Below are 13,519 nucleotides of genomic sequence, written 5' to 3'. Positions count from 1 at the left end.
CGGACCCAGAGCCGGAGACGCCAAGCGCCCGGCGGGCAGAGAGCAGCTCAGGGCTCAGCAGCCGGAGGCGGGCTCCACCCCCGCTTCGAATCCTGAACGGTGCTGATGACGAACACAGGGAGCGACGGACGTACACACGCCCCGCGCTCGCACGACAGTAACGTGCAGGGAGCGCGAGGGAGCCTCGGCCCGTCACCGGCGCGACCAGCGTTCCGCCTCCTCCACTCCCTGCGCTCCCGCCACCTCGGCAACCCGACGCCCGCCTACCCCCACTCCGTCCGCGGCCTCCGCCGCTGCGAGGCTCGCGGCTTCCCTCCTGTCTCTTTAAATGGTGGGGCCAGCGGGCCGCCCCTGCAGCTGCTACCGGGGTGGCCCCGCGCGCCGCTGTTGAGGGGCGAACCAAGATGGCGGCGGCTTTGGCTCTGTGAGGAAGACGGAAGAGGCGGCGGCAGCGGCGGAGGGAAAGGGACTCCCAGTAGCCAAGAGCGCTCGTGCGCCAGGGGGCTTTCGGAGTCTCCCGCGTAGTGGTGGCAGCTGCAGCAGGACCAGGCGCCGGTCGGCTTGGGACATTTGAAGCAGGGGAGCGGAGCGCAGTCCCCGGCTACGGTGGCAGGGCCAGGTATAAGGAAGGAAAACATGGCGGCGGCGGCCTGAGGAGGCGGCGGCGGCGGCGGCGGCGGCGGCGCGGGAAGCAGCTTCACGGAGCTCATGGCGGAGGCGGGAGCAGGGCAGTGAACGGCGCCGCGAGTTCCTAGCGCGGCGGGGCGGGAGGCTGCGAAGCGCTGCGCGGCCCCCTCGGGGCGGCCGGGCTCGCCGGGCCTGGACAATAGCGCCGAGGAGCCGGAGGCGAGGAAAGGCGAGGGCCAGAGCTCGGGCCCAGCGGCGGGCCATGCGGGCGGCAGCGCGGCCCCGGGGCGGCCAGAGGCGGCAGTGAGGCCGGGGAGCCCTCCCCTCGTGGGCGTCCTCTCGCCTCGGCTCCCGCCTTCCCCGGACCCCCTTCCCGGGCGACTCCGGCGGGGCCTTTGCCCCGGCCCCCGGGCGGCACGATGACCGACACCCGGCGGCGGGTGAAGGTTTACACGCTCAACGAGGACCGGCAGTGGGACGACCGGGGCACCGGGCATGTGTCGTCCGGCTACGTGGAGCGGCTGAAGGGCATGTCCCTGCTTGTCAGGGCCGAGAGCGACGGTGAGTGAACCCCTCGCGGCGGGACCCTCGCCCTGCCCCGCCCGCGCCCCTGGGCCAACTGCCCGGTCCTGTGGGGCTAGCGGCCCTCTGCCTGAGACGACGGAGGGGACGGAGGCGGCGGCTCGGGCCGCGGCGGCCGCCGCCTCGGGGGAAGACGGGCCCCCGGCCCCCCTGTCCTCCCGGAGCTGCTCTCGCTCCAAGTGTTTCTTTCTCTGAGGGCCCCGTCGCACTTGTGCGGGCACGGGCGGAGCCAGGCGCGTCTGAGCGGTGCCGCCGGGGCGTGTGCAGAGGTCGGGGGCCTGGGAGCGGGAGCCCGGACCTTGCCGTTCCTTTGCACAAGAGTGACCTTGAGAAAGCTACTGATCAAACCGATCCCCTGCCTTCTTCGTTCACGCGTCTGTAAAGCAGGCATGAAACTTGTCTCGGAGCTAAGAAAGTTGTTAGCTGTTTCACTTTTTGGAGCATAAACATTTTGTGCTTTTCTTCTTTTTTTAAAAAAAACGTATCATTGCTGCATCTTTCCGATCCTGTTGCAGGTTGGCAACCCTGGTTCTGGACCTGGCAACTCTGCACTCGGCAGAGGAAAGTGCTTCTTTGCCGTGGGAAGAGAGATTTGTGTTCCCGCAGCGTTAGTTGTCTTTTTCATTAGAAATGCAGAACTTTGTGTGTAGTTTCACTGGGTAAACGCCCTGCAAGTTTGGAATCATTTTACCCGAGCATTTTATCCGATTGCTTAAATATTTATTCATAATTTGGTTCAGCTAACAGGTGGGGAGAAGTTGGCAGAAACCTTTAAAACTTTTCGAATCTGCCCTAGTGATGCATGTGTTTCACATATTTTGAAACAGCCCTTCAAGGTTCAAAGACCAAGCTGATTGAAGATAATAAGTGTTTCACAGTTTTAAAGACTCAACTCAGTTTAGGGATTGCCACTTCCTCCGGTGGCGTACCGTGAATTTCCCTTAAAGAAAATGTTCACATCAGGTAAAACTTTTTTCAAAATAGTTCCTTCTGAATTTGAAAATCTGCCTTGTAACGATAGCCTATAATTTTATGGTAGCTAACTGTCTTGAATTTATTACGATTGTAGGTTTGTGTCTAAATTATTACAAACTCATTTCAAGGACCTTTAATTGGACTTCCTACCCAGAACTCCAATTCCACGGAAAACAAATAAGACTCACCATTCTGTAGCTGAAGACTGTAGGGACATTGCTTTTCAATTTGAATTGAAAGAAAAATGGTAACTTGGAGTATATTGCCCACAGATTACTTTATAAGCCTCCCTAAAATAACTGAAAACTGGAGAAAAATTATTTTTCCTTGGAGGCATTTAAAGGGTTTTGAACACATTGGGTAAATTTTTCTGAGGCCTATATTATTTGTCTCTTAAAATACAAGTTTGAATGTGAAGTGTTAGTGTACTTTTCTGTATGACTATCATGTAGTAACCAACTATTCTAACTTCTATGTTTTTGCTTGTTTGGAAAACTTTTTACATAGTGAGTTGGAAAGTATAGGCTTTATAGATTCAGTTAATCATGTGTAGATTTGAGATGAATTCTTTGAAACCTCATAATAATTTGAAATAATGTGTTTAATAGGACTCATTATACAAAGTCCTTTGTTTAAAGTATTTTTAAGCATTAAGTCAATGTCATATTGTCATAGGGAATCATACTCTTCTAACACAGTAATATAGGAGTCTGGGTTTTTTCCATTTTTATCTAATAGGGAAAGAGCTGAAATAAACTGACTGTGCCCTTGTTAAATTTATAAGTTGTTAGGAAAACTAAATCCAAAGAGTAGGCTTAGAAAATTCCAGGATACTTGTGAAATACTTTGTAAATAATCTTTAATTTGATGATTTATGGTTTTTTTTTTTTTCCTAACAGGGAAACTCCAAATAGGAATAATAGTCAAAATTTATTGAGTGTCTACTGTGTGCCAGAGATTCTTCATTTGTATCCTCTGGTGTCCTCTTGGTGTAGGTACTGTTATTAGCCATATTTATAGATCAGGAAACTGAGGCTCAAAGAAGCTAAATAACTTAAGATCACATAGCTAGGTTAAAAAGCAAGGAAGATCAGTGTTCAAACTGAGGTGGGGGAGAGGTGTCAGGGATTGAATAAGACTTCTAGTCTATGACTTGAAACTAGTATTATCAATTACTTAATTAACATCATTAACTGTTAATAGTGTGTTTTAAACCCCCATATTATTGTCGACTTGTATTTGCTGCTTTATACTTAGATTCAAGGTTCATTTCAAAGAAAATGAAAACAATTTTTAGCCTAAAGATATTTAAAATTATAGTTTATCTCCAGGCCACATGTGGGAGTTTTGTATTGGCTGCTAGCTTGGATTATCCATTATTGTGTGCTTCCCTCATTTTCCATCACAGGATAATTGAGAATTTTCTTTTTATTGTGATGAGCAAAATGGAAAGTTGTTTCTGGTTTTCCATAAAATGAGTCATTTATCTTGTTAGAGGAACATATACACTTATCTGAAAATCAGGAAGGAAATTTCTGAATGGAAGTATTTGTGTCTTACCTGTTACAGGGCTCATCTGTGTAGGTAAATATGCCCTTCCCCTCTGGAGCTGAGTGCTTGGCAAATCTGTAGCTCTCCTAGCCTTGGAGGAGAGATGTCCCACTAAGTTACTGAGCCCATTTTCTGGATTGCATCCTTATTCAGTAGGTTTCTACTGGCAGATATGTTGTAGGAACATATCCTTTTTTAAAAACGAAGGTAGATTACCTCATTACCTCATAGCCATGTACCTGCAAAGTTCCATCCTCCAATAAAGATTACTTAGTATTGTTTTTTTTCTTCTCCCAGTTTATGCTGTACCTGTTAGGTTGCTGAAGTGAGGGTAATGATGTCATCCTTTACTTACTCTCTCGCTTTATGTTCAAATCATTCTACTTCTTTTCTCCATTATTATTTTTACCACCTCCACCTGCCAATTTTAGAATTGATAAAGTAAAGAAATTGGAATTTCTCCACACACTGAAGGATGTCTTTGAACATAAAATCATATCTATACTCTTTATTCTGGATTACTTTGCCAATCATCAAGAATAGTGTTCTTGGGGCTTCCCTGGTGGCGCAGTGGTTCATAGTCCGCCTGCCGATGCAGGGGACACGGGTTCGTGCCCCGGTCCGGGAGGATCCCACATGCCGTGGAGCGGCTGGGCCCGTGAGCCATGGCCGCTGGGCCTGCGCGTCTGGAGCCTGTGCTCCACAACGGGAGAGGCCACAACAGTGAGAGGCCCGCGAACCGCAAAAAAAAAAAAAAAGAATAGTGTTCTTATATTTGGTTTTCACCGTAAGTTTTATATTTTTTATGTTTCTTAATGGTTTTAATTCTGACTTGTCTAGTCAACGTTAAAAAGATTTCATTTTCGGGCCTCCCTGGTGGCGCAGTGGTTGAGAGTCCGCCTGCCGATGCAGGGGATACGGGTTCGTGCCCCGGTCCGGGAGGATCCCATATGCCGCGGACCGGCTGGGCCCGTGAGCCATGGCCGCTGAGCCTGCGCATCCGGAGCCTGTGCTCCGCAACGGGAGAGGCCACAACAGTGAGAGGCCCGCGTACCGCAAAAAAAAAAAAAAAAAAAAAAAAGAAAAAAGATTTCATTTTCACTGTTATTTGAGGCATGAAGAAATGAGACATGGGGAAATGTTTTGTTCAAGGTAGTGCTGCTAGCTAATGGTAAAAACTGGAATCCTGTGCTTCTTCCTCTTGATAGAACTTGGTTGTAGGTAGATCTGCCTCTACTACTATAAATAGAAAAGGAGGTCAACAGTTTGGGTAGGAGAGTCTGTTTTGTTTTGTTTTGGCTGCGGTGGTGAGAAATGAACAGAGATAGCATCAGCATTTTTTATGTTATTCTTATAAATCAGTAAGTAGTATATAATCTTGCATATAGTAAGCACTCCAGATTTAGCTACCAAGAAGAACCCAGTGTCAGTACTGGGAGAAATATTTCACTTTGAAAAGTTGATTTAAATGTGCTTTTTTTTCTCTTGTGTAGACTTACTTCGTGGAAAATTAATAGGCTTAGGATAACCAAACCCTTATTTTTCATCTGTTGCATGTGATAACTTTTGAAAGTTTGAGGGCCATTGGCTACATTGGGTATAACTGATGGGGTTGGAGTGTAGTGAAGGCTTGACACAGGGGTGGGACCTTTTAACATAATGCTACCAAGTTTTTTTTTCCCCAGGCCTTCATTTTAGGTTTTAAATGCCATGTGTAATCTGTGGTCCACAAAATTGGGAGGGAGGGACCTGGAACACAGACCTGCTATAGGTTTGAAACATACACTAGTCTCCTATCATCATGAGATTTTGGACTTCCGTTAATTCATTTTGATGGTGTTTTCTTCCTACTAAGGAAACATAGTACCTAAGCTCTTGCCCTTAGCTTTGACCGTTGATAATGTCAATATACTGGAAAAGCCAGTATATTGCCAGTAAGGTTGAACTGCTTACTTAAGAGCAGCAGACCTGGGCTTCCTTGGTGGCGCAGTGGTTGGGAGTCCGCCTGCCGATGCAGGGGACACGGGTTTGTGCCCCGGTCCGGGAGGATCCCACATGCCGTGGAGCGGCAGGGCCCGTGAGCCATGGCCGCTGGGCCTGCGCGTCCGGAGCCTGTGCTCCGCAACGGGAGAGGCCACAGCAGTGAGAGGCCCGCGTACTGCAAAAAAAAAAAAAAGGCAGCAGACCTGGAAGCTCTTCATTCTGAAATCCTTAAGTATTTATCCAAATCTGAACTAAGGTCAGGATCTAAGTTTCTTAACCCCAAACCAGATACTCCCATATTATCCGAATCTGATTGATTGGTATTGAAAATAAAGCCATAAAATTATATAAAGAATAATATATAATTTCTCCAGTGAAGGGAATTGATACCTTCTGAACAAGTGAATTTTCCAGCTAAGTTAAACCGTGTAACATGATTAAAAAATCTCAACAATTTTCATGGAATATTTCCTAAATACTATATATTAGAAGGTTTTTCTTAGGCAGTCTAATGAGCCTGTGTTGGTTAGCCTTTTATTTGTAATGTGTTTCTGGATCATTGTTATCAGTACTAATTTTTCTACTATTCAAGATTATAGTGATGCCAGGGCAATGATATGCTGATCATGCTGTTAAAAAAAAAGTATTGAGTGCTGGTTATGTGTTAGGTTCTGGGGTAGGCAGTTTAATATAAAATTCCAGTTAATATTCAAAAGCAACCCTAAGAGGTATTATTTTTTTCTAACCATAAGTCTTGGTGCATTGATTCTTTGATTGGATAGTTCTGGAGTCTTTTTTTTTCCTGTACCCAGCCAGAAATCTAGACTTTTTTTTTTTTTCCAATGTAAAATCTTTCCATTGTAAAAGATTTTCATGAATTTAGTGTATGAGTATGTTTGTTAGAACTAGGAATCGAACAAGCTGTCTGCTGGCTGGATCTATACTACAGGCACTAGTTTTAAGTTCTCTGATTTCAACTCTTCAGATGAGACTTCATTCTGCACGTACTAACTACCCTCCCCCTATCCCTGGAGGTGTTTGTTTTGTTTTGATAGGGATGTATTGGGGGTTTGCAGCAGGATATTAGAAAAGTTCACGAGGAACCAAGATGTGAAGTAGGGAGGGAATGTTTTTAGTGACCTAATTGTTTATACTCATAATTGTACTGTTTGTTTTATTGTCACTTTTTCTTGCTATCAATCTATGACAGCTTTACCTGTAGTTGTCTTGGTGATGTTATGAGTGGCGTTTCCCCTTCTTTACCATTGTCCCCCCATTTCCTGAGGGTACAGACCTCCTTTTTATCAGTATATTTGGGGCCTCTGTTTGTGTCAGGATATACAGATCTCATCTAAAACTAGCATAGTATTCCCCTGTATATATTGCATTCACACAGTACGGTGTTGGTGGCATGGAGTAACATTTCTCAAATTTTTTTCCCTCAGGATATACCTTCACAGTACTAAACTTGAGGATCCCTAATAGCTTTTGTTTATGTTTAACTAAAAAATATCTATCGGTATTTACCATATTAGAAATTAAGATGAGGCTTTAAAAGTCTTTTCTACAGCAAGACTTCAGTGGCAAGAATGTCACTGTGTGACGTTTTTACAACCTCTTTGTACCGTCTGGTTCAGTTGTTTAAAGTGTTCTTTTCTGCTTCATTCAATCTGTTGCACTGTCATTGTAGACACTGTGAGAAAAATAAGAATGAGAATGGCAGATAATCTCTCAGTAATATTATGAAAAGAGTTCTGATTGTTCCAGGCCTCTTGAGATCCCCACACTCTCCAGCTGGCTCATACACTGTTTCTAGTTTTTCTTTTCCTTTACAAACACTGCTAATGACATCTGTATTCATATACTTGGCACCTGTATGAGGGTGTAGGGTAATTTCCTAGGATTGTTGGACCAAAGAGCAGTATGTGTTTAGAAGCTTTGTAGATAAAGACAAATGACCCTCCAGAAAGGTTGTGCTGATGTTCAGTTTGGGTAATAGTAAATGAGAATTAAGGACCCTCTTTATTTTTTGAAGAAGTATATGTGCAAATATGGCCTTGCACGCCTGTCAGAATCGTGGGGATGGACTCTGACAAGCATTTGCTGTGCAGGAGTATTCTTTAGTTCATCTGAGCGTGGCTGATTTTGTTAGTGGTCTGAATGATAGATTCTGCCGTGACAAACTTAATTACGTGTACTGATGCATTCCCCTTAGCTACATCAATCTCTCGATTTTTGTGTTTCCATATTTCCTTCCCAGTCATTCAGGTGGGAAGTGGGAAGGCCTTTCTCAAGTCTTGATATTGGGGTTTGCTATATAGGCTTGTCTTTCTCTTGTCTGTGTGAGTGTCTTTCTCAGATGTGTGAGGAGATGGTGTCATGGTGGGGGGCGGGGGGGGGAGAATGAATTCCTCTTGGAGGATAAAGGCATCTATTTCATTGGATAGGATGAATGTGTTTCTCAAATAAATTGGGGTGGGGGGCTGTTTTACATATGTGTTTCAGTTACTAAGATATACTGGACCTACCCATTATCAAAAGCATTGTGTTCCTCTTAATGAGAACTTTTAACTCCCTTGATGTCATTTAAGGTCTCCTATTAAGGAACATTTTCCTCATTTCTCCCCTTGTTATCTCTGCTACCATGATAAATGCCTCACACCTACAGTTGAACTCTACATCCGCTTCCATACCCACTTATTACTGGGATGGAACCACTGTTCCCAGTACTGTAGCTATTGATAACAAATAAACTTGCTGGGGGGAAGGATTGTGTAAATGCATATTAACACTCAGCCGGATATTTTTCAGTTGATTGGATAAGTGCTTATAACTTTATTCAGTAGGAACTAGGAGATGGGAGTGGGGAACCTAATAGATGGACTAGGAATAAAACTAGAAATGTGTCTTTTCATTATTATCTTACTTAGCCCCCCAGTTAAAAGGCTGTTTCCCATATTCCAGCCTCTACAGCCTACTGACATCTTAGGGAACGTGGTATTTGGGGACCAGAGCTGGACTTCCTAAAGTTATATCTTAGACTAAAACCATTGGATATGGCTGAAATGGTTTCAGGAGAGATGCTTCCCCCTGACATCTTGAATGGCCCAGGAAAAAGAAAAACTTACCAGAAGCTTCTAGTATGTGCTTATTCTTGTTTTAGCCAGCACTTTGGGAGGGAACACTTCATACTTTGAATTTGTGATTGATTTTTCCTTTCTAGTCATCCTAACACTGTAACACTACCGAGAGAGTTTTGAAACAAATGCAAAAAAAAAAAAAAGGCAAAAAAACTTGTACTCAAAAAATAATAGTTGGTGTTGGTGTTTTGTTTTAGCAGTTGCCAAGTCAGGTGTGAGGGGTTTTTTGGGTTTTTTAAAAAATATATTTATTTTTGGCTGTGTTGGGTCTTCGTTGCAGTGTGCGTGCTTCTCATTGCCGTGACTTCTCTTGTTGCAGAGCACGGGCTCTAGAGTGCAGGCTCAGTAGTTGTGGTGCACGGGCTTAGTTGCTCTGCGGCATGTGGGATCTTCCCGGGCCAGGAGTTGAACCTGTGTCACCTGCATTGGCAGGCAGATACTTAACCACTGCACCACCAGGGAAGTCCCAGGTGTGTGTTTCTTGAAATCACAACTTGAAGTGATAGCTCCAGCCCCTATGCCGTGTGTCATTTTACCCCTTCTCTTAAACTTTAAAAAAAAAACAAAAAAAAACTTTTGAAGTATAATACATCAAAAAGGTACACAAATCATAAGTATTCAGCTTGATGAATTTTTCACAAAATAACCAGCACAAAGAAACCACGTAACCAGCACTCCGGAAGCCTGCTTCATGTCTCTATCTTCAGTCACTATCTCTCCCCTTCCCCTCAACAACCTAACTTCTAACACCATAGATTAATTTTTGCCACTTTTTGAACTTCATGTAAATGGTCTTATGGTATATACTTCTGTCTGAGGCTTCTTTCATTTATGTTTGTAAGATTCATATACATTTTTGCATTTACATATATTTGGTTCATGCATTAACATTACTGTATGATATTCCATTGTATGAATATTTACACTTTAGCTTTTTTTAAACAGAATTCACATGCCATCTCATTTAAAGTGTATAGTTCAGTATTGTCTAGTATATTCACAGGGTTATGCAACCATCACCACAATGAGAGACCATTTTGTCCTCTGAAAGAAATCATGTACCCATTAGCAATCACTACCCATTTGTTCCCCCTTCTTCGCAGTCCTAAACAGCCACTAATCTACAGATCCTCTAAATTTGCAAATTCTGGACCATTCATATAAATGCAGTCCTAAAACATGTGGTCCTTTGTAACTGGCTTCTATGACTTATGTTTTCAAGGTTCAGTTACAGCATGGATCAGAACTTCATATCTTTGTATAGCCGAATAGTATTTCATTTATTTACCCATTCATTAGTTTTTGGACATTTGGATTGTTTCCACTTTTTTGCTATTATGAATAATGCTGCTCTGAATGTATGTGTACACAAATTTGTGTGGGCAAATGTTTTCGTTTCTCTTGTATGTATCTAGGAGTGGAATTGCCCGTAACACTCTCTTTTTGAGGAACTGCCAAATTTTTCCAAAGTGGATGTCTTTTTATATACCTACAAGAAAAATGTATGAGGGTTCCAATTTCTCCACATGGTTGCCAGCTCTTGTCATTGTCTGTCTTTGATTATAGGCTTCCTAGCTGGTGTAAAATGGTTATCTTTTTGTGGTTTTGATTCGCATTTCCCTAATGACTGAAGACGGTGAGCTTCTTTTCATGTTTATTGTCCATTTGTATATCTTTTTTGGAGAAATATCTATTCGGATCCATTGCCCATTTTTAAATTGGGTTATCTTTTTATTATTGAGTTGTAAGAGTTGTGGATGCAAGTCCCTTATCAGATATATGATTTCCAAATAATTCTGCCCATTCTGTGGGTTCTTTTCACATTCTTAATGGTATTGTTTGTAGCATAGAAGTTTTTAATTTGGATTATGTCCAATTAGCATCATTTATCAATGATGTGTGATTTTTTCCTTTGTGCTTTTGGGCAGTTTGACTTTCAAGGTGGCATTACTTACTCAGTTTGGTTCTATGACATTAGATCTCTTGCATATTCTGAAATATGTTATAATAAAGTAATCCATTTGTTTCACTCTATTATTTATGTAGTTTTCTGCGGATGGATTGTTTTTGAGGACATGGTACATTTCAAAGTAGGGGTTTTGGAATGTATTTTCTCATAGAAACCCATGTTTTGAATATGATTATATGCCATGACTCATCTTTTAAAAGTTTGATCCATAATGTACTTGACATACTTTGTGATTTCATTGGGAAATAATAGGGTGCAATTTTTTTTTCTAGTAATTAAGCAACAAACAGTGAAAGAATATTTACAGAGATAGTTGGAAATTTTAATACTTTTAAGGGACTCTAGACATTGAGTTTGTTTGCTTGCTGCTTTTTCTTCTTATAAATATATCACTAGACAGCTCTTAGTAATTACCAAAATAAAAATTCGATGATTGTGCATAAAGAAAATTAAGGGGCACTGGAAAATTTATTTTGATTATTGTGGCAAAAGTTGGAAAAATGGGAAGAAGAGTAATCAGGCTTGCTCCAGAATGTGAGAATATTTGTCTGAACCTCAGTGAGCCAAAATAGTAAAAAGAAAAGAGCCTAAAGAAATGGGGTGTTGGGAGTACAGGTGGAGAAAATAGGGAGACTGTTTAGTTACCTTAAGTACAGAAAGGATAAGAGACAGATTTTGGGTTAAGCATTTCACCTGTGCTGTACACTGGAAAGATTCAAGTAAAGTGGGAAGCTTTCTTGTGCACAAGGTGTTTGCAAATTAAGTCACTGCAACTTGGCAAATGCTGGTATTTTACTATATATATTCAGTATCACTGAGCATCATTACCAGCACATGGTAGTGAATGGTCAGTAAATTACTAACACGGGGCAGTATCATAAACTTAGTAAACAAATTTTAACATAAAGGCAAAACTAGTCAAATTTGGAAATGTTAAGAGTGCCCTTTTCTCAAGTGTCTAGCCACTATTTGGAATGGAAAAAGCAACTGTTAAATGTAATATGAGAAGAGTTGAAAGCTTTGGATGAGAGACAGCTGCAGAGAAAATGTTTTTTCTCAAGTATTTTGGGTCAGAACTTGGCTTTAAACTGGAATTGGTTGAGGAGGGGAGAGGTATACATTTAGTCTTAAAATTTGCTCTTTGTGGAGACATACAGATGGCCAACAGGCACATGAAAAGATGCTCAACATTGCTAGTTATTAGAGAAATGCAAATAAAAACTACAATGAGGTACCACCTCACAGCAGTCAGAATGGCCATGATTAAAAAGTCTACAAATAACAAATGCTGGAGAGGGTGTGGAGAAAAGGGAACCCTCCTGCACTGTTGGTGGGAATGTAAATTGGTGCAGGCACTATGGAAGACAGTATGGAGTTTCCTCAAAAAACTAAAAACAGAATTGCCATATGATCCTGCAATCCCACTCCTGGGCATATAGCTAGAGAAAACTAACTTGAAAGGATACATGCACCCCAGTGTGCATAGCAGCACTGTTTACAATAGCCAGGACATGGAAACAACCTGTCCATCGACAGGTGAATGGATAAAGAAGATGTGGTACCTGTATACAATGGAATACTACTAAAAAAGAATACTACTGAATACTACTAAAAAAATACTAAAAAAGAGTGAAACAATGCCATTTGCAGCAACATGGATTGACCTAGAGTCAATCTAAGTGAAGTAAGTCCGACAGAGAAAGACAAATACCATATGATATCACTTATATGTGGAATCTAAAATATGACACAAATGAACTTATCTGTGAAACAAACAGACTAACAGATGTAGAGAACAGACTTGTGGTTGCCAAGGGGGAGACGGGCTAGGGGAGGGAATGAGGGAATGGATTGGGAGTTTGGGGTTAGCAGGTGCAAACTATTACAGAATGGATAAACAACAAGGTCCTGCTGTATAGTACAGGGAACTATATTCAGTATCCTGTGATTAAACCATAATGGAAAAGAATATGAAAAATGTGTGTGTGTATATATATGTATAACCGAATCACTTGGTTGTACAGTAAAAATTAACACAACATTGTAAATCAACTATACTTAAATAAAATACTTTTTTTTTTAAATTTTGCTCTTTGTCGCAAAGTAGTAGTTATTTTCTAATACCTTGAGTCTTATGATACTGCCGGGGAAAAACAGAAATTTTTTTGCAAATTCGCTTATTAGAAGTAAATTGATAATTTGAAGATGGAGAAGTGTGATTCCTGTATTAAGCAGAAATATAAGACTCTGAAGGTGAATCATAATTTGGGGATGTACTTGGGCAATGGATCATATCCTTGATGTTTTCAGACTTTTACCAATGAATTCTTATTTTCATTCTTGAGAGAGACCAGATTTTATTTATAATGCTTATTTGCATGTTTTAAGTTATTTCTCTAAATAATACTGTATATAAGAGATTTAATCCCAGGTCATCTGGCTTCACACTGTGCTGTTGCACTACCTTCTGCTGCCCAGGAGTTGTTAGATTTCTCTTACCATCTAGTGCTCACTCTTGATGATTGTGTCTGTTTTGTTAAAAGTAAACATGTATAAAGCAAGCATTTCTTAGGTTACAGGCTATTATATTTAAATTTGTATGTTTTAAAATAATATTTCCTCAACTGAACTTCTATGTGCATCAGTCCTTCAGAAAAGGAAATGTGTGTGTATGTAAGGGAATACAATTTTG

At 41.9% G+C, this 13,519-nt stretch overlaps 1 protein-coding gene across 2 annotated transcripts in view; it reads left to right on the top strand.

Annotated features, from left to right (window-relative positions):
- Positions 1-951: 951 nt before the first annotated feature.
- PPP4R3A (protein phosphatase 4 regulatory subunit 3A) overlaps positions 952-13,519 on the top strand; it is a 38,460-nt gene continuing 25,892 nt past the window's right edge. For both annotated transcript variants that reach the window (XM_082620200.1, XM_082620199.1), the window contains exon 1: positions 952-1,188. In XM_082620200.1, the coding sequence (XP_082476326.1) occupies positions 1,047-1,188 (142 nt within the window). In that variant the 5' untranslated portion in view covers positions 952-1,046. The remainder of the gene's footprint in view (positions 1,189-13,519) is intronic.

The sequence above is a fragment of the Mesoplodon mirus genome (genome assembly GCF_964341445.2).
Source record: "Mesoplodon mirus genome assembly, chromosome: 4".
Taxonomy (NCBI): domain Eukaryota; kingdom Metazoa; phylum Chordata; class Mammalia; order Artiodactyla; family Ziphiidae; genus Mesoplodon; species Mesoplodon mirus.
The sequence above is the reverse complement of the archived record's forward strand: the minus strand, read 5'-3'. Positions and strand labels throughout refer to the sequence as shown.